At 33.4% G+C, this 22,954-nt stretch overlaps 1 protein-coding gene across 1 annotated transcript in view; it reads right to left on the minus strand.

Moving 5' to 3' along the window:
- LOC135101960 (potassium channel subfamily T member 2-like) overlaps positions 1–22,954 on the minus strand; it is a 523,352-nt gene that overhangs the window by 272,257 nt on the left and 228,141 nt on the right. The window contains 3 exon segments of the mRNA XM_064006426.1: positions 9,718–9,852; positions 16,353–16,538; positions 21,331–21,453. Coding sequence (XP_063862496.1) covers positions 9,718–9,852; positions 16,353–16,538; positions 21,331–21,453 — 444 coding nt within the window.

Here is a 22,954-nt window from a genome sequence, read left to right on the forward strand (position 1 = left end):
AAATAATGAGCTGGGAAGGTATATGGAGTGGCTAAATATTGCCAATAGGTTAAGGTAACCCTCCAAAAGCACAAGTGGCAAAATATTGCCAATAGGTTAAGGTAACCCTCCAAAAGCACAATCTACAAAAACATTAAATACCTGGAAAACTTTTGTATCAAGATTGTTGGATCATCAAAGAAATTGCTAACATCATTGCCTCATTAAAAAAGTTCACACAATCCTCAATCTTATTTGAATACACCTTCTATTGATGCTATGTAAGCATCCAGCCTCTGTAACTCAAAACATTTCCACAATGAAGTCTGCACAGATTTCCATCAACTTGCTTGGGGTGACCCAACATTCATATTGAAGATTATCACTGGCAATGAAAACTGAATTTATGGCTATGACCCAGAGAACATCAACTTTTTAGTGCCACAGCCTCCACTCTCCAAGTCCAAAGAATGTGGAGCAGGTTGAGAGTGTAACCATCACCATAATCATTATTTCATGATATTTCTAGGGTTAAGAACTATGAATGTGCCCCCAGAACTGGATACTACTTCCAAAATGACTGCTACAAACCAAAAGTGGAAAATTTATTTTGTTTATGGATTTGTGTTTGTAACAAATTGCACACAAATTTATAGCTTCACTTTTGCAGAACTAGTTCCTCAAATGCAAATCTGACAACAAACTTACATTTGTTTTTGTAAAAAGAACTCATATACTATCACGATCATCATCAAATTGTTAGTCACAATGGAATTAATAAGATGTAACTGTAGAGGAAGGGAGGCCAGAAATTCAAGAATCCCTCTCTTAAAGTAGATAACCTTAACAGAACAGTCACCATGTCACCCTTTTATGCTAGTCAGTCTTTCATTTTTGTTTCAACTTCTCTTTGCAAAGTTCTTCAAAATCAAGCCAGCTTTCAGTCTACTTTTAGAGACATTTTTTCTCCTTAATAACTTTGTCTTTTTTTATTAGTACTTTATTCCATTACATGTGTTGTCACATTTTTAGCTCTGTCATAGTCATGACAAACATGCTTAAAAACTGAAAAACATTAATTCTCAAATTTTGTCTCTGACATTACCATTTGATTTAATTTCCTCTTTTTAAAGAGACTGAAGGTTTCTACACTAAAGGAAACAGAAAATCTCAGGAACTGGAAAAAGTCTATTAATGAATGTTCACCTGTATTTGGTTATGTATTCTCACGCCAGATATTTAAGAGCAGCATGTGCTAGAAAAATCATTATAATGCTTGGTCCTCTCCCTGTTAATTTCATGTGAAGGAATATGATAACCACATTACTTTGAACATTGTAATTCATAATTTTTTGAAAGACAGCAATATGTTTGAAGTTTTATAAAATCAAGACTACACTTTTTAGTTAAATTATATGGAGGATATTTTGAAAAACAAAATTTTCTAAAAACTTATTCCAGGTTTCCCATGTCTTTAAGCTTTTTTTTTTTTTTTGCTACATATATACAACAGTATTTAAATTCATTCTCAAGACCCTTACTTAGAACAACCAACCTTGTCTTATTATAATTAAACAGAGGAAAAGTGAATCAATGGATGACTGTACTCATAAAATCCAGAGTAGCAATTCCAGGAATGTACAATACAGCACTTACTGCTAAAATGTATAAGTTCTTTCATCAGTTATTATGCAAGTTTAATAATTTATCTAAGGATGCATGATAGAAATGTATCATCCATCCAGCACTCTATTTCATTTGTGAATTTTCAGTTTAGATAGATTACTAAGGCTGTATATTTGTTTCCACAAGAACTGTGGAAGTCTGTGATAAAATGCACACATATTTGTTTGTGTACCATAATATCTTAAAAAAATATTTAACAGTGAAAACCATGCTCATGATTTTGGAGAAAAAAAAGTATATATTATGTGGAAAATGAAATGCTCAAGTTTTACCTCTCTTTAGCCCTCATCACAGTTATGTTGCAAAAATAGAAATATTATATCTCAATTATATTATCAAATTGGAATTTTGCCATTTTCTACATAGCATAATGGCAACATTAAAATCAAATTATTGTGCATGAATACAAACAAAATTTTGTTCCTGGCAAGCTGTTCTCACATGCATGTATAAATATCCTGATATCTGATGCCATAAACACAAAGAACCACAGCAACTAAATTCATAGACGTGAAAAGTATGCATGCACCATTATCAGTATATGATACTTTTGATAAAAGATTAGTCAACATGGAATATATACATACATACAATATATATATATATATATATATATATATATATATATATATATATATATATATATATATATATATATATATATATATATATATATGATTTATTTTCAAATGCATAAAGTAAAAAATGGAAATTGAAGCATACCTGTATTTCATAAAAAAATTTAGTTACTGAATATTAATTATTTCCTGACATGTGAATTAGAGATGTAACAAGATTTATTGACCAGATGAATGCAATGATTTTTCTAGTTAGGATGTGAAATATCTCGGAAATGCTGGACATAGCATAGTGGAGAAAAGTGACTGCATAAGTAATGTTGGAATAGTTTGGAAATTGACTAGTTTTACAATAAGCATTAGTAAGATTGATCATTATCAACTAATTATCAAGTCATATAAAATATACCCATTCTTGATCATTCTTCTTAAATGACGATGAATATTTCTAGCAGTTTCATATCAATTATTCCTTCAACTTTATACAGCACAAGTCTGGGATAAGTGAGTGAAAAATTAGTTTGACACATAATGAAATAAAAGAGAAGTGAGAGAAATAATGCTAATCTGTGATATGAGATCAAGGAGACTTTTTTTGCTTAATATAAATACAATGAAGTAATGAGATTCATATATTCAGCAATGGAAATATATCCATTGCATGCTTCTTTCCTTCTGGAACTTCTCTTCAAGAAGATGCTAATGACTGAAAAGGTCTACTGCAATGCTTTCCCATGCACACAGTCTTTGGATCCTGCCATCTCCTTCCACCACTATTGATCTCTTTCTTTAATAAGCACTATTATTTTATCTTGCCACCTTTCTATCTTATTAAAAACTCTAAATTTGATTGTTAAATTATCAAATAATCTACTCACTGGTACCACAATTTCTACCAATTATGCTTATTTCATTTATATATTTTGTACTACATGCAGCTAGTGACACAGTACCAATGCTTTTAAATTTAATACCACTTTATGGCTCAATTATACTGTATTTTACACAATTTCATTATTCATTCAGTATATTACACTAATTAAAAGTAATGCTAGGCAGCAAGCAGCAGGAATTGCCAAGAACACAAGCAGGCTCCTATTTCAGACTGCTACAACAGAGAAGTATCCCAGATTAGGGATCATGAACTCTGATGCATTAGTGACAGGAAGCTAAACTTTGATGGAAAACTAAAATAATACATGCAAGAAATACCTGAAAAAGAAACTAAATTCAAAAACCATATCAGAGTCAGATAAGACATCAAGGCAAAATAGAATTATGAATTTTGCAGTAAATATTTAAAGGGAACTCTTAGGGAGAGTAATCTACACCAAAAGATAGATATATATATATATATATATATATATATATATATATATATATATATATATATATATATATATATATATATATATATATATATATATATATATATATATATATATATAAAAGCAAATTCTTGGAAGGTGGTCACAAAGGGTGAAGCTCAAAAGCACAGGTGAGTTTAGTGGGTGTGATTGGTTGGATTTGACAAAAGGTTTAATTAATGAGTGTTGTAAGCAGAGAGAGAGAGAGAGAGAGAGAGAGAGAGAGAGAGAGAGAGAGAGAGAGAGAGAGAGAGAGAGAGAGAGAGAGAGAGAGAGAGAGAGAGAGAGAGAGAGAGAGAGAGAGAGAGAGATACAAAAGTACAGACCAACACACACACACACACACACACATGGAAAGACATCTTCACACAAACTCACACACATGAGTATGTGCACGCATGCGCATGCACGCACGCACGCACACACACACACACACACACACACACACACACACACACACACACAGAAACAGACATGCACACACACACACAGAGAGAGAGAGAGAGAGAGAGAGAGAGAGAGAGAGAGAGAGAGAGAGAGAGAGAGAGAGAGAGAGAGAGAGAGAGAGAGAGAGAGAGAGAGAGAGAGAGAGAGAGAGAGAGAGAGAGAGAGAGAGAGAGAGAGAGAGAGAGCTGTGTTTATATGTCAAGAATAATTATACATTAATCATGAATAAAATTTAATAATCTAAGTATTCTTAAACTGAACCTATAGGCTCTGCAATATATAATGGGCTATCTAAATAACTATCTTTAACAATGCAGCAAAAAAGTACATAATATAAAGGTGTAACAAAACATAAGTTGCATTTCTATGACTTTAGTATTCTGGATATTTTTCATGTGCCAAAAAAATAAGTAATTGGTAGTACTGCAACTATAATGTTATCTGAGTTTCTCCAGGACCTGAAAAATGCAATGCTCAATTCAACCATATCTAGCTGATCCCAGAAGACATCATGTTTGTGGCACTCATCATTGATGCCTACCCTCCTCTGTTGGAAAGTCTTACAAAGGCTGCCCAACAGAGAAATGCTACACATTACACATTCATTATTTTATAAACTGTTCCTCTCTATTATATTTTACTAGAAAAGTTTGCCTGCTTTCATGCATATTACTTATCCTTGTATCTGTATCTATTCTGAAATTCTTGTAACCTTTCTTTGTGCCACTTACTTTTATCTTTCTTTTCTATCTCATAATCATAATGCTCTCTTTATCACTAAGTACTTGTTACCAAAATGTCACTGTGATCATTAATATTTTATAGCTTCCTACATTAACACTGCTGTGAATCTAGTTCCCTATTCTCCTCTTAATTATATATTAAAGCCTACTAAATTCTGACTTCTGTTGTAACATCTTAAAATTTCATTGTAACCATACACCATTTTTTTAAAGCACAAATATTTGATTTCATAAATCTGCTTCATTAACTAAACCTATGTGGGCTGTGTGTGTGTATATATGTATGTATGTATGTGTATGTATATATATATATATATATATATATATATATATATATATATATATATATATATATATATATATATATATATATATATATATATATATATATATATATATATATATAGGGTGTCCTAGGGGGAAAGTCACATATTCTCAGACATGGAGGATCAAGTCATTCTCAGTCAGAAATATTCTATGGTCAAATGCTTTTAATGCCATGGTTTAGAAGTTACAGGACATTTTAATATGAATGCACAAAGAATTTGAGAGGGGGAAGGGTGGAGTAGAGGGGAGCAATGGTGGGCATTGGCATCCTGAAAGTGTTACTTGATTACACATTAAGGTTTCCATAAATAAAGATATAACCAAATTCAAGAATGCAGTGTATTATTGTAGCACATAATACCTAAAACATAATGAACGCCATGTGGCAACAGCAACTACCTGGAAATTGAGGGATGGCCTGTGGGCAGCCACTTGCCACTGATGCACATTCATATTTAAATGTCCTGTAGCTTCTCAATCATGGCATCAAAAGCATTTGCCCATAAAATATTTCCCTGACCTAGAATGAGTTGAGCTTTCATTTCTGAGAATATGACTTTCCTCCCAGGATACCCTGTATACATTGTGTGTGTGTGTGTGTGTGTGTGTGTGTGTGTGTGTGTGTGTATGTATATATATATATATATATATATATATATATATATATATATATATATATATATATATATATATATATATATATATATATATATATATATATATATATTGCAGATCTCTAAACTACATGTAGTTAACAAAGATTTTTCAAGTAATTACTTCATACTTTAAATAATTATTTCTGAATAATGTTCATTATTATCTCATCTCCCTCCTTAAACAACTTACCTACAATTCCATTCATAATGCAAGTCTTATTTATTACCATTTTCTACATAGATTCTTGGTTCTCTTTTGATTGGCGTATCTACCTCCTTAACTTTTAAGTTACATAATTTTTCTTTACTGTTCCATTACTTTAGGTATTTCTTCACAAACACAACCAATCTTCTCTTTTTACCTTCTTTAATATTAAATCTAATTTTCTTTACCTATTACTTTCTTACTGGTCCTGCTGCAACAAATATCTCACCTCTAAAACTTTCAAAGCTGCATCTAAGCCACCTCTTCTTCACATCAATGACTGCATTAAAATTTCTAAATCATCTCCTATTACATTAATCTATTGTGTTCAACTAATCTCTATTCTTTATACACATTTTCCTATTTCAAGTGCCTAGAATCATACTGTGCCAAGCTCAGTTTTTTTTTTTTTTTTAAGAAGAAAATTATCTCCAAAATTTGACAACATTTAAACACACATTATCTCAGAAACTAAAGGAGATGTTCCATTGCATTTTCTTTTCAAATGTTGTATAATGTCTGTGCTATTACATTCTGTTATCTCATTAATAATAATGACAACAATAATATAATGATGATTAACTTGACTACAGTGATAATGAGAATACTGAAAGTAAACATTTATTAAAGTTAAAGAACTAAGAGAAAAATAGAGTTTTGCTGAATTATTACTGATTGTATTTTGATGGTAAAATAGCACAGAAATGATACTGCTTGGATCTCTACTTGAGTGTAAGCAAAGTCCATTGCCAGTGACAGAATTATGGATGCTAATTGGTCAGGAGGGTATGTCTCCTGCACTCCCATTAGCCTAGAAGTGCTTGATGGCATTATGCACCTTGTGTGGCTAGCTCTCAAAGTCTGAGTTTTCTACATCATGTGGTCCTTTTTAAAAAATGCTTGGTATTTTTTACTTCCAATCTCTGGGCTTAGCTCAAGGCTGTGCAACAGAGGGGTTAAAATACTTAATGGGAATTTCAACCTCAATGTGGCATGCATTCTGTACCTCTGACTTGTCTGCCAGATAGAGGAATGTTTGAGGAACACAGTATTATATTTAATTCAGTTTTGGGTACTATGGTGCTTGGTACAATATGATTCAAAGCATCTCATTTGATTTCATGCTTTTCAAAATTCAGATTCTCCTTTATTTTGTATTTATTTAGCACAGCACAATAATTGCTTATTATGAGCATAACTTAAACTAATACTGAACTTAACACCCTATAGCCTTTTGTCAATCATGATATAATCAATTATTTTCATTTATGCATTCTTCTCCACTCCTCTTTGTCTTGAATATATATACAGATGAAAAGATGTTGAAAAAATATTTTCCCACACACACACCCTGCAGCTTTACTGTATCATCAAATTTTCTTTCAAATCATTATCCTCCCCACTGCCAGTGACCTGTCATACATTTAACCTCAAAGCTGCTCTCTTGCCACTTGTATCTCCCAGGAGAGTTATTCCTATGACAAGCCTCTCCCTAACAGTTTAAAGATTTTTTCCCCTGACCTTCCTCTTCTCTTCCACTTCCTTGCTCACATGTGTGCATACAATATCAGGTAATATTTCCATCATGCATTCCCATCCTATGCATCACAGGTCCATGCATCTATTCAGTTGTTTTCTGAGCTAACACATGCTGTCTAAAAAGCATACATCTATCTTTTTTTTCCTTCATATATATTTCTCTCTTTCTTACATTTACTATCAAACCACTCCTATTATCTCAATCAAGAGAATAACTTTATATATATATATATATATATATATATATATATATATATATATATATATATATATATATATATATATATATATATATATATATTCCTTTGCCTCTTTCAATCCTCCTATAAAGAAAAAAAGAAAAGAAAAAAAAGCCATTCACACAGAAATAAATTCTGTTAGATGCCCTCTCTCATTCACAAGGTATTTCCACTACTTTTCTGGCTTATTGAAATCTTCCCTGTGGGGATCAGGCTAACAGGCAACCTAGCAACAGCCCTTGAAAAATCACAATGACTATGTGTACATAGGCTGGCAAGGAATCAAGACAATTAATGATAAATATTCCCTATCTGATGCAAAAAAAAAAAATAATAATAATAAAAATAAATAAATAAATAAATAAAATAAAATAAATGAATAAATAAATAAATAAACAAATGAATAAATAAAAAAAAATAAAGAAATAAATAATACTGATATACACTATATGAAGTAAAAATAATTCAAAATTTCTGCTGACCCCCCAAAAAAGACAAACCAATCAAACCCGATCCGAATACAAATTACTTTTCCATCATATATATATATATATATATATATATATATATATATATATATATATATATATATATATATATATATATATATATATATATATATATATATATATATATATATATATATGAATAAAAAAAAAATCTGCTTGGTGATGACTATTAAAGTTAGCATGAGAAAGTGGGACGGTAGAGCACACTAATGTTCATCTGAGATCTCAGAATTAGATATGGTGCATAGCATTCCATTGACATATGGTTATATTATTACTGTGCAGAGTTGTGGCATCACAGAACCTGTGAAACAGCAAATCCACATAAATTCCACATAACGTTTACACAACTTAAAACGGCAAAAAACTAAGTGACTCCTACAAAACATCAACCCATGAAATGATCCTGAGCAGAGGTTGGTTAAAGTACTATTTAGAGTACGGAGATGATACAGTAATAAGCTAATAAATGCAAGTGGAATGTGTAACCTGAAGCAAATGTGTTGCGAACTAAAAGATTTACACATAATTTTTTTTCAATGAAAAGGAATGAGAGACAGCATAAATCTCAAGAAGCTTGACTATGTCAGTCCCTTCAAGAGAAATTGATATTCATGATGGGGAAAAAAATCCTTTAGTTGCACTGAACTCAAATATAAAGACAAAAGATAAAATTACAATAAAAGTAATATTCCTATTATTATCCAAAGAATGTTTTCCCTACACTGATTAATATGTTGGAAAACAGTAAATATAGGTGCACTGCAGAATTATATTAAATTGGTACATATAAACAGAAACATCTTTTCTTTGTGCTCAGAAACTCACGAAGAAAATTTTGATTGATACAATTTGTTGTACAGATAAGTATACAAGAAGCAAAAGCCACAGGAAAAAGTAAGAGATTAGCAAAATGACTGAAAAACAATGAGTGATTGAACTTTGTAATTATTTCTCAGTAGCCATGTGAGCCACACACACAATAAGTTATGTTCAGTATATGATTTATGAGTCTAAAATTGGGTATATGGTGGTTAAAAAGTCATACCACACAGTTACTCCCATTACTGAGTTTGTCAAAACATTTGTAAATGCCATAATGCATGTATATAATGTTGTCTTATCTGACAAAATGGGCAACTTAAGAAAATTTAAGATAAACAAATTTCAACATTCTGAAAAAAATTAAAGCCAAACTGGATGGCCACATTCTCAAGGGTTGGCAAAGTTTACCTCCAATGGAGCTATAATGCTTTGCTCAAAATATCCCTATAAACACTAAGCATAAAACTGCACCATTCTGTTACTCTGGTATCAAGTTCCCTCAGATACACCCAGCTATAAAGAGGTAAACATTGTGTCCCTCATGACCACGGCCCTGCATATGATAACCGCACTTCAACAAAATATCTAGATGTAAGCAAAACAACAAAATTACCTACATTATTTCCAGGTTCCATGTTGCTTGTATCTATAGTGCGATAAATGCCAATAGGAATTTCACAGGTAGTGGAGCACAACTTCTGATAAAGTCGACCATATGTTCTGATCCACAAGTCCTGCTTCCCAATCTTCATCTATAATAGAGAAAATCTGTCTGTTAGTTCGTTAAGTGTAGCATTCTTAAATAAACTCTATATGCAGTATTCTTCTTATGTTCATATGTATATCATAAAACAGTAATACCATAACTAAAGAAATAAGTCACCATGAGCAATGAAACACTAAAAGAGATTCATTATGAGATTCATTATATGATGTTGTAGTCATGCAAACTTCTTGTAATTTGAACACATCATATGGAATATACAAGTAGGCATATACCAACAAGGTAGTCCTCTTATCTTCACTCAGCAGCCAGGCAGTACCACAGTGAAATACACTGTGACATATAAAACCAAATAGCTTCCACTACCACAAACTGGGAATCTAGATCACTCTAAAACTGATACAAACATGCATGACTTAATATATAATAGAAGAGTTGAAATTGTCTGAATATATATATGTGAGTGAAGGAGTTTCAATACAAATTTGAGCAAAGACTAATATTTTCACACCTGCTGAAAGGTAGCATATGCAGAGCCATATGCAGAGCTATCCCCACATTCCTGACTATTTCATCAAGTGATTTCCAAAGGTAACAATGCTACATACCAAATTTGTGCACACACACACACACACATACACACACACACACACACACATATACACATACATACATATATAATTGCAGGGCTACAAAGTAGCAATAACATGGTATTTGCCCCCATGTCATTTGAAGCATGTTAACTGAGAAGTGTTACACCCTTAAAATACTGAAACAGAGTGAGAGCAATTAGATACCTACTGAAAATAGCAAAAAAAAAAAAAAAAAAAAGCAAAGGAAATTACAAGACATGGGCGAAGCTGTGATGTTTGTTGTCGGCTTGCACTTTTATTCTTGATGCAAACTTTCATACTTCACAGAAAGTATGACAGTTGTTGTTACGTATGTAGTGTTAACTTTTCTTATTTAAAAAAAAATTCACATACTTTTCAGATCATATTACACCAAGTAACGTTCAAATAATGCAGTAATTAGGGAATTTATTACATATTAAGTAACCCTATCCTTCCCCAAAAACACCTCACCAAAGTTCCAATATTTGGTATTTACATAAACAAAAAAATCACCAAAGGTGATTGTGGAACTGAGTTATGGCTACACTGGCTTTATTGGCTGGTTAATAAATGAAAAAATGGATGACTGGAACTGGTTCACAGTTCAAAACTGTATCTAATTTGCTCTTTCTTTGATTCATTCTTAATTTCCTACTTCACATTCTTTCAAAGTTTTTACTGGCTGTCTGAAACTCTTTTTTTGAAAACACACACGCACACAAACACACACACCACATGCTTGAGTTTGAGCATATTATTTTGTACTTCATTACAACTACAATTACATAACAATATCACAAGTCCATACAAGTACTTCATTTTATACTTCAACTCAAGTCCAAGTATAAGTACTTTGTGCTGTACTCAAGTCCAAATACACTTTTATTGATGCCCCTGACTTTTTTTTTCAGGGACAAAGTGTGTATTTACCTAGTTGTATTTTACCTAGTTGTATAATACAGGCTTCGAGCAGGGCTCATAGTGCCCTGTTTCCATATTTATCCAGCATTTCCTTAAATTTATGCACGTTTGGTGCTGCAACAACCTCCTTATTTAGACCATTCCAGATATCCACAGTTCTATGTGGAAAATTGTACTTCTTGATATCAATCAAATACTGACTCTTCCAGATCTTCTTTGAATGCCTTCTTGTCTGTCCAGCTTCATCTTCCAGCAACACCAGGTCCTGCTTGTCTATCTTCTCAATGCAGTTAATTATTTTATACATCATTATTAGATCTTCTCTTTCTCTTCTAACTTGCAAAGTTGGCAGTCCAATTTCCTTCAACCTCTCTTCATACATTAGGTCTTTCAAGTCTAGTACCATCCTTGTAGCTGCCCTCTGAATTCTTCCCAACTTCTTTATGTCTTTCTTCATATTCCAGTCTGGGACGTAGCATAGTGGCTATAATTTTTTTCATCATACCCATGTAACAAAATGCCACTGTAATATTTGTTAATATCCTGTACTATGAGCCAAATATCTCATATATATGTTGTTCTGGGGTCAGGGTATCTTGAAAAATGACTCCTAGGTCTTTTTTCTCCTTGTTCCATTTTATAGTCCCATGCACATCTTCTTTTATTCAATTCCCCATTCCATCACATGGCATTTCTTAGCAGTGAATTACAATTTCCACTTCTTGCTCCACCCATAAATCTTGTCAATATCTCTTTGCGACTCCATACAATCAACATGGCTCTTTATTACTCTTAACAATTTTGCATCATCAGCAAACAGATTAATATAACTAGCCAAACCCTCCTGCATATCATTGATGTATATTTGGAACATAATGGGTGCTAACACAGACCCCTGTGGTACTCTGCTTGTTACCTTACTCCAACTTGAACAGGTGTCCATGATCACAGTTCTCATTTCTCTATCCTTTAAGTAGTCTCTCATCCATTTTAGCACTGACCCTCTCAGTCCTCCTATATGTTCCATCTTCCACAATAGTCTTTTATGTGGAACTTTATCAAAAGCTTTTTTGATATCCAAGTACACTGCATCTACCCACCCATCTCTGTTTTGTACTTCATCTATTACTCTTGTATAGAAACTTAGTAAATTTGTCACACATGACCTTCCTTTTCTGAAACCAAATTGACTATTTGTTATAACTTCATTCTCTTCCAAATATTTCACCCACTTTTCCTTGATCCCTATTTCACAGATCTTGCCCACAACACTAGTTAGCGACACTGGTCTATAATTTAGTGGCTCAGTCCTCTTTCCTCCTTTGTGTATTGGCAATATATTTGCTCTCTTCCACTGTCTTGGTACCCTTCCTTCTATCAGTGAGCTGTTAATCACATCACAAATTGGCATCACTTGTTCTCTACATTCCTTTAGTGTCCAACCTGACACTCTATCAAGCCCCATTGCTTTCCTGACATCCAGCTTCTCTAACAATTTGCCAATTTCATGTTTTTGCACCAAGACTTCCTGTAACCCCCCCCCCGGCCTCACCTCCTTGTTTGGTTCTGTAAAATCTGCTTTCACACTGAACACAGACCTGAAAATCTCATTCATAATTTTACTCATCTCTTTCACTGGTTGATATATCCTTCCTTCCATTACTATCTTGTTAATGGTCTCTCTGCTTGTCATCTTTCCATTGATATATCTGTTAAAAATCTTGGGGTCTTCTTCACATTTCTTTACCATATTCTTTTCAAATTGTTTCTCCTCCTCTCTTCTTATTCTAACATACTCATTCCTTGCCTCCTTATACTGCTCTCTATTATTTTCATTTCTTTGTTTCTTCAGCTTCTTTCAAGCTATATCCTTTCTCTTCTTAGCTTCTACACATCTGGCATTATACCAAATATGTTTGCTCTTCCTTACTTTATATACTTACTTCTGCACACCCTTATTGTACTTTTTCAGGAATGTTTTGTATTTCTCTTGCACTGTCTTTTCTTCCATAAGTCCCTTCCAATCAATGTTCCCAAAGAATTTTCTTAACTCTGTAAAATTTCTTTGCATGATTTAGTCTCCCATTTTTATAATCCTCCTTACATGGTAGAACCTCCCAATCTTGCAGTACCACTTCTAACACCACATGATCACTTTTTCCCATTGGGCTTAAGTATTTAATGGTTGGACTGGGCTCCGTTTTTTTTTGTGAATACCAGGTCTAGCATAGGTGGTTCCTCCTCCCCTCTATGTGTGTGTGTGTGTGTGTGTGTATTTACCTAGTTGTATTTACCTAGTTGTGGTTTACGGGAGGGGAGTAATCTTATACTATCCTGTCTCTATATCTATCCAGTTTGATCTTAAAAGCATGTACAATTACGGCATTGACAACGTCTTCCCTGATTTCATTCCATTTGTTCACGCTTCTGTGAGGAAAATTATACTTTTTGATGTCTCTTCTACATTTTTCTTCAACTTCTTGCTGTGTCCCCTTGTACTCTGTGTCTAAATTTATAAAACATTCTTTGTCCACATTTTCCATACCATTTATCATTCTATAGATGTTTATTAAATCCTCTCTCTCCCTCTCTCTCCTATTTTCAAGAGTAGGAATTTCCAATATGTGTGTGTGTGTGTGTGTGTGTGTGTGTGTGTGTGTGTGTGTGTGTGTGTGTGTGTGTGTGTATCATAGTATATGTCATTGTAATATGGATTGTGGGACTTAAATACAAATAACATATTAACAGGTCTCATCAGGTAGATCATGACACCTATTTACCAGTTATTACCTCCACCTCTCCCACATGGGCTGACAATGACTACAAAGCTTAGAGATTTTGGAATTTAACTGAAAGTTAGACTTTACATGTGGGGAATTTGGGGTGAATCTTGCTTAATGCCTGATAGGGATAGATTGTTTAGTGCCTCTCAGTGAAGCAACTCATCAGTCTAGGCTTCATTTGACAGCTGTTTCTCACTCCCTATATTTACACCAAGGTACCAATAGATTAACAGAAGTGGGAACTGCGGAAGTTGTACCTAACATAAACTCACCGGCACCAACCCAGGTCACCTGCCCTCCCTAAGGACAGACATCTGTCACTTTGACCCACCTACACATTAAACACTGCACTACACTTTGAATTTTGTTGGTTATATTCTAAAGTACTCATAAAATTGTCAAGTACTTTAAGTCTGAGTACAAGTACTTTGGAAATATTAAACCCGAGTACGGGTATAAATATAAGTACATGATATTGTGTACTTGAGTACGAGTTTCTGTATTCTGACCTAAGCCTCACACACACACACACACACACACACACACACACACAAGAACAGTAATCAGAGACACTAATTCAAGTTGGTGCAAAATGACAAGTGGGGTACTGGAAGGCTCTCTGTTGGCACCTATTGTGTTTCAAATATATATAAATGATATGACAGAGAATCTAAATAGTTATATAAACCTTTTCACTCATGATGCAAAAATAATGAAAATAATAAAAGATGAAAATAACTGCAAGGAGTAACAAAATGATATTGACAGGATACATGAATGGACCCAAAGATGGAAACTAGATTTTGATGCCAGAAAATGCCATGTGTTGGAAATAGGAAAAAGTAGAAAGAGACCTTCATGGAATTACAAAATGGGAAAAGAAATAGGTAATAACAAAAAATAATGAAGAAAAAGTTTTGTGAGTAATGATCCAGGACACATTATCATCTGAAAGGCATAAAAATGGAATATTCGGGTCTATATACAGCTTTTTAAACATTATGAAGAAAATTATAACAAGCATGATACACCCTAAATTGGAATATGCATCAGTAAAAAAAAAGATATATGGAAGTATATGGAAACTGGAATGAATACTAAGGAAAGCAAGAAAGACGGTACCAGAATTGAAAGACTTAAGCTATGAAGAAAGACTTGAAGAGATGGGATTTCCAACACTGCAAGAGAGAAGAGAAAGAGGAGACCTGATAACAATATACAAATTAGTAAACAATACAGAAAGAACAGACAGAAATGACTTGGTACTACAGATGGAGGAGGGAGAGAGATGGATGAGGGGGCATGGGAAGAAAATAAAGAAGAGTGGATGTCCGAGTGACATCAAGAAATACAGCTTCCTATGTTGAATTCTTAAAACCTGGAATTATTTGAAGGAAGAGGTGGTTGTGACAAACAGTGTAAACATGTTTAAAGAGAAACTGGATAAACATAGTTATGGATACAGGACAAAATGAGCTTTAGCTCTTGCCCTGTACAGTGCAACTAGGTAAATACAACTATATAAATACACACACACACACACACACACACACACACACACACACACACATGCACACACACGATATGGAGACAGGACAGCACGAGCATAGCTCTTTTCCTGTAAAACACAACTAGGTAAATACACACACACACACACACACACACAATAAGAAACTCCCTAATCTGAAAGCAGAATTAACTGGCCATGAGAGGTCACTGCTGCTGAACCTTGGTACAATACCCACAATAAACATGAATCCAACACATTACCGATTAAAGAAATAAGCAATCATCAAGGAATGTGTAAAAAAGGTCTGCATATGTAACCCTAAAACTTACGCACAACCTAAGATACAGTGAAAAGTGACAAGAAACAAATATATTGTAAAATGATACAGAATCCTTTATTCAAACCTAATAATATTTATCCTACAGTGTGAGGGGACTGCTGTTCACAAATTACCTGGAATTCTCTTTGGCATTATGCATTTCAGTAAATAATCTGCATCATTATAAAACCTATTTCAGTCTTCAGCTACAGCTTTCCATTAATGAAAAAAGTATAGCTATAAATGATGATACCAGTGAAGAAAAATGTTCATAATACCATAGAAAATCAAAAGAAGAAAGGTTTCACTATGCATAAACATGACAGGAGTCAAATTATGGGCAGACTGGAACTAGTTCATAATGACAAGAAAAAAACTTACTGATGTGAGGAAGCCTGAACCTGGTGCCTGGTCCACTCCCAGTAGAAGCCTGACAAAAGTTATGAGGTAGTCCTTGACGAAGGCTTGGTATAAGAGTGTGTCAAGCATACTGGCTGAGAACACACTCCCAGCAGCAAAGGGGAGTCGAAACATATAGGAGATGTGAGATCCTCTCTCCTTTTCTCGCTGTGTGAGGAGAATTGGTTAACAAATCATTAGCACCACAGATCTTCATTCCTTCCTGTGCATGACACTTGTTATTTCATGATGTAATTAGACTGGGTAGTGGAAATGTTAAACCTCAGACCATGAACATATAATTGAAAAAAATAAGATGTCTATCTTATGAAACATTTCATTTATAAAAGAAAATGTCCATCTTTTGAGAGTACAGATAGTTTTTCAGTTACTTGAATGTTCTGAATTAGGAAGAATATATAAATTCCCTTGCTTCTACTCGTATAGCATTAATGTTGTATATTTATGACATTTATGTTTTCTACATCAGGTGTTAGTGCTGTGCATATTAAGTAAATGGCAGGAAACGTGGATCCTTATGATACTGTCACACATTTTTTACCTTTACTTGTTGGTTTTGGGTGATACAGTATGTATGTAATATGTCTGGGATGGTATGACAGCTGACATTGCCTCGCATTTGCTGCATTTGCTCCATGCAATAAAAAGAAATGCGATTTAACCAACTTAGACTTTCGTAAAATATGTTATCACTTTCAGGGTGAGAGAAATCAATTTCCCCAAGAAAAAAAACATAGGAAATTACACAACTTGGGTGTTCATGTCACATATTGTGTTTACTAGCACAGTATGGATTGATGTTGGCTTATTTCTTTACTAAACTGAAATTTACCAACAATGACTTGTAATTGCCCTCCACTGATGGAGGAGGACACATAGCCACAGAATTGATTGTAAAGGTCTATATAGTTCACATAAAACAAGAATTCTTTCATTGAAGTGTCTTACACTTCATATGTATTATATTTTGGTACTTAAACTCAGTATACACCAGGGTTTCTATTTATATTACAGTTAGATTTTATAAAAGTTTTCATAATGTAACTTGGTATGAACGGAAAGGGCAATTCAATAAGGAAAATGTGGATATGCATTTAACTAAGGAAAAATAACTTCTACTTTTTAGCTATGAAACATAGCAGACTAAAGCAAGAAAATTGTCAGGTTACATAAAAAAGATAAAGAAGGCACTATTTTAAAAGGGTAATGTTGCTTGAAACAAAGGATTGAACACTTTTGTGATCTGAAGATGGTGAGTGTTTTCTTTAAGTTTATACACATTTTTCTTTGCTGAAGTACTGAATTGATAGTGAGATACCATATATCCAATAAGGATCTAATTATCTGTAAAGAAACTCTGTAAGACTGCAAAATGTGGACTTTTGATAGACTTGGGGAAAAGTGTCCTTTAAACTTAATGTACATAATTTTTTATGCACTAAAAGCAAAATCCACTCATACCAAGAAAACTAAAAAGGCATAGACATACTGAGGTAGATTATGACAGGGCAAAACTTAATGAAGCCAGTGTCACCTGCCTGGCCCATACTGACATGCATAATATGCAAAATTGTCATGAAAATGAATGCTTCTTTTGTTTTGACATTGTTTCAAGCCTTTTGAAAACAACAAAATCCTAATTTGATTCTTAAAAGTTGGCAATATAGTGGATGTTAGAATATGGTTAAGCAAGTATAAAAAAGAGGGGGTGGGACATGGAGGAGTTGAATTTTTTACAAGAAATCAAGATGGTAGAAATAACAAATCCCTATGTGCCACTCCAAAGAAAAGAAGCACACACACACACATATATATATATATATATATATATATATATATATATATATATATATATATATATATATATATATATATATATATATATATATATATATATACAGTGAATTTATTAAACTGAAAATGCATAAATAAAATCTCTGGTGCAAGTATCCATCATCAACAACATTTGCTAACTCTCATTATTTTGTATGATCATATCACTCTTCATCCTTTCCACCTTATTGTCTTTCTGGTAATTTTAGGTAAATTCTGCTTACACTTGGTTTATCTATTATGCTTCAAATAGAGGAGAGGACCCAAGGGTGCATTGTTGGCTGATTTGTTAAATGAGTGAACTGAATATTTCCTGCATATTAGGTAACAAATGCTGAACAGAGCCTCTCTCTCTCTCTCTCTCTCTCTCTCTCTCTCTCTCTCTCTCTCTCTCTCTCTCTCTCTCTCTCTCTCTCTCTCTCTCTCTCTATATATATATATATATATATATATATATATATATATATATATATATATATATATATATATATTTGACAAATGAATTATTCACCACCATTGTGTCCCTCTTACTATTAGAATTCAGAATAAAATCAATGGAGAAATTGTGGAAAAGAATTAGCTGACTGAAAGAACAGGGAGGATTTAGATTATTTAGGTATGAGGAGATAACGAAAAAAAAAAAAAAAGTAAAATATAACTGGACAGGATCACAAATAGCATGGGAGGAGAGTATGATATGAGCATTAAATGCAAATGGTTTAGCAGAATACAGAAAAGTGGAGAGTAGCTGTAAGTGCACGTGTGGGATGTTTCTTCAGTAAACTCTGGAAATTTCCCTGTATCTAAATTCAACATTTAATGACAAGAAAAGAAAATCATATACTGCCACTTGCTCTTCCAGCTATGAATTTGAATTAGCTACACTTAGCCACAAGAATGCGCATAACTTGGTTAGAAACATTACTTTCTTTGATATATATTAGAGTAGAAAAATAAAAATAAATATATAAATAAAAAAAAAATAATGAAAATCCCCTTGTATATTATTTAAGAATAAAGATAGATAAAGATTTAAGAATAAAAGAAAGCACAAGATGTATTATGGTTGCTTCAGTTGGTTTACCCAAAAAGATAAATAAATAAATAAATAGTATATATATATATATATATATATATATATATATATATATATATATATATATATATATATATATATATATATATATATATATATATATATATATATATATATATATATATATATATATATATAAATCAGCAATGGTACAGTATTATATCACTAAAATAATACTGTTTAATCACTTAACATTCACTCACAGCTCTTGAACTCCACCTAGCATTTTTGTACTGGAATATTAAAAATAATACTATTGAGAATATTTCTAATGGTATGGGCATGTCTGCCAAGAACATGAAAGTGACTTAATAATGAGTTATATATGGGTTAATGGCAGACTAAAAAAAGATACATCAGCATATACAGCCAAAATATGTGAAAACCTCAATATGAAAGAGAATTCCCATTCAAGTAACATTTTCAGAACAAGACTATGCTTTTCAACCAATGTGTGCTGAACAAAATGGATGTCATGTTTCTATTCTTCCTTCAAAGTGTCTGCTTGGTGTATACGTACATTAATAATATATGCATCAGAATCATAATCTAAAGTCCCTGTTCAAGCTGTACTTTTTTTTATCATACATGAGTCAACCTTATCAATGGGGATTGTCCATAAGAGTAAGAAAAAAGTTACAGAACAATGCAAATAATTCTTTCAATGAATATGAATCTTCTTGACTTTAGCTCAGTTCAATATATCCAGGTCTTCCATAACATTCCATACCCATAAATATATCATACATCTTCACAGTAACTTAACTATTTCTATAAAAAAAAATCCATGCAATCCATGACAAGAAATAACATGCAATATTTGTAGTCAATAAGGCTTAGAATTTCCACATGTTGGTGCAGAACCATGCAGGCTATCACAGGCACATGCTGGAGTGTTATAGATTCCATACCATCAGGATCATAACTAAAACATTTTGAAATATTGATGAACGTTTACTAAATTATATTTTTCCCTAAATGCAAGGTAGAGAAAAAAAATACCATGTGATCAGAGCATGTTTGTTTGATCTTGATGGTTTGGATGATTTATATGTTGGGTGAGGATATTAAATGCCCCTGTTACAGCCTCCAATCCTACATAGTCTATTAGTGATAACACTAATTCTGTAAGTATTGTGTTCCTGCAGCTTCACTTAGTAATTGCATGTAATTTGGCTAATAGTTTTCTTTTTAGCTATGCAAATGTAATCTGACAAAACATTATAAAGAAATAAAATATAATGTCCACTAAATATTGAGAAAATATAATGTATATGAGTTCTTATTCATATGGTAATTCCAATCAACAAGACATCACAGAAATGAAGAACTCAGCCTCTCCCAACACAATGGTACATGTACATTAAAGTTGAGTTAGTGCAGAAGATGACAGGCTGCAGGAGGGGCTAATGCTACAGCATTTATCATTACAAACACTGGGTCTGATACCCAAAAAGAGACATGGAGGTATAATAGTCTCACAAGGTCTCCTCCTGGTTGAAGATTCTGGGTTATGAATATTAACTACTTTAAATGTCTAACAGCATATAAAAAGTTGGAGTTGTTACTGTGGAAATCTTACTTTCTTGTTAAATATGTGTAAAGTATAGAGGGCGAGTCAGAAAATGTGAGCAATTCAAAATGAATCATGAACCTAGTGCTCGCCGTATCAAGCATCAAGCAGACCGCCGGGATGCAGCAAGCCTCAGGGTGACTCAGAAGCTGAAGTTAAACTTCACACGTGAGAAATCAAGGATCGCAGTGCAGTGAGGCCAAGATGACCCTTACCAGTTGGCAGGTCCAAAGAAACAGGTAATTACACCACAGATCATTTTTAAGGTGATGATTCTGACAAATTCATGACTGTCGCAAGGCCAGAGCAATAACTTAAATATGTGCAGGTGCATCATAACCTCTGCCGTGCGTGTCCATGATTTCTCGGAAAAAAAGCCAAGAAATCCGAAAATTCAGTAATATGTTTTGACCACAACGGCGCGGCAGGAAGGTTACCCGTTCCAGCTGATTTATAACTTCAGAGTAGTAAATCGGTCGTTGCGGCGGAGGCCGCCGTCGGAATGAGCGAGAACGGCGACGAGATGCAGGGCGACTCCTAGGGCCCTGAGGCTGGCTACCCTGCAGGTTACACACAACACAGTCGTCATCAGGCACCAACACTCACACAACAAAGGTTTCGGACAACCGCCTGAAGCCATCTCTCCAAAGAATGGAGAGATGCTGTTCCCTTTTATGCTGATTTTTTCCATAGTTCCTCTGCAGTACATTGGACACTTCTTTTTATCTATTGCTCATTCAGCCTGTTATTTAAAATTTTCCTTGTAAAAACTATACCATATGAAGAGTCTTTCTACTGAGGCCTTTAGTGTATAACCACACAACTCTGTCAGTTTGGATACTGGTCGTTCCTTTGATCACTAAAAGTGAATTTTAGGAATCTACAACAAGGTACTCAGTACATTACTATAAAATGTTACACAACTATCTACATAATTAAAAAGCTAAGGATTCAAAAGTTTCAGTGTGCAAATAAGTATTCAATTAAAAGCAATTGTTTTAATACAGGACTTATTTTGGTTACAACCTGACACAAAAGATGAAAACTGGTGAAAAATAATTGTGTAACATTCTAAACAGAATTCAATGCATTGTATACAAAGGAACTTAATGGTTATGTATATGACAAAAAAACAATGCATTAATGAAGCACAAGAACAGTTACAAGAATTTTTTTACTTTAATAGTAATGAGAACACTACTTGTTCTTTAATATTAATAAACTGTGATTTTCTGTACATAAAGAAAATTAAATGTATAATACAGCAAATACTGCCAGACACAGTGTGAGAAAGCATTTGTTGTGCCAAAAGCATATTCCATTTTGGTCCTTTCAAAATGGAGCGTGTTTTTCATGTCCTAATCAGTATCATGATGATCCAATGTTATATGCAAGTGTATGAAAATTTTGGCAGATATGGCTGTAAAACAACTTAATCAAAATCTTTTCCATACAAGAATTTAGTTGAGGAAAGGAGATGAAGGCCTTAAAATAGAGTATATAGTGAGATGTCTTGAAAGAGGCAACTTATTGTTGTCTGTGTTGGATATGTTTTTTTTGTGGCAAACAGCTCTATGTCCATCATTTAGTGATGAAGTTCATCTTAAGAGAGAGAGAGAGAGAGAGAGAGAGAGAGAGAGAGAGAGAGAGAGAGAGAGAGAGAGAGAGAGAGAGAGAGAGAGAGAGAGAGAGAGAGAGAGAGAGAGAGAGAGTTATGAAAACAGCATGATTTTGTGTGAAATGCAATATAAAAGAAAATAAGTCACAAGAGTAGGTCTCCAGCTATAAAAGATCAATTCTATATTCCCTTATGCAGTTGCATTAATTATATTTTAAAGATAAAGACCATTTATTTTTAGTGATCAAGCTTTGACTGAGCTATACAGGTATACAGCTACAGACTTTGAAATATTTGGTGTTAATTATATAAAGTAATGCCCTGTCATGCCTACACATCAGAAGTCCCTCAAGGGGTTGCCATGGCAGACGGGTATCCATCTGTTCCAGTCCATACACTCCACTTTTGCACACTCCATCTCCTTCAACCTCTCATCCATCTCT

The sequence above is a fragment of the Scylla paramamosain genome, chromosome 7 (assembly GCF_035594125.1).
Source record: "Scylla paramamosain isolate STU-SP2022 chromosome 7, ASM3559412v1, whole genome shotgun sequence".
In the NCBI taxonomy this organism is placed as follows: domain Eukaryota; kingdom Metazoa; phylum Arthropoda; class Malacostraca; order Decapoda; family Portunidae; genus Scylla; species Scylla paramamosain.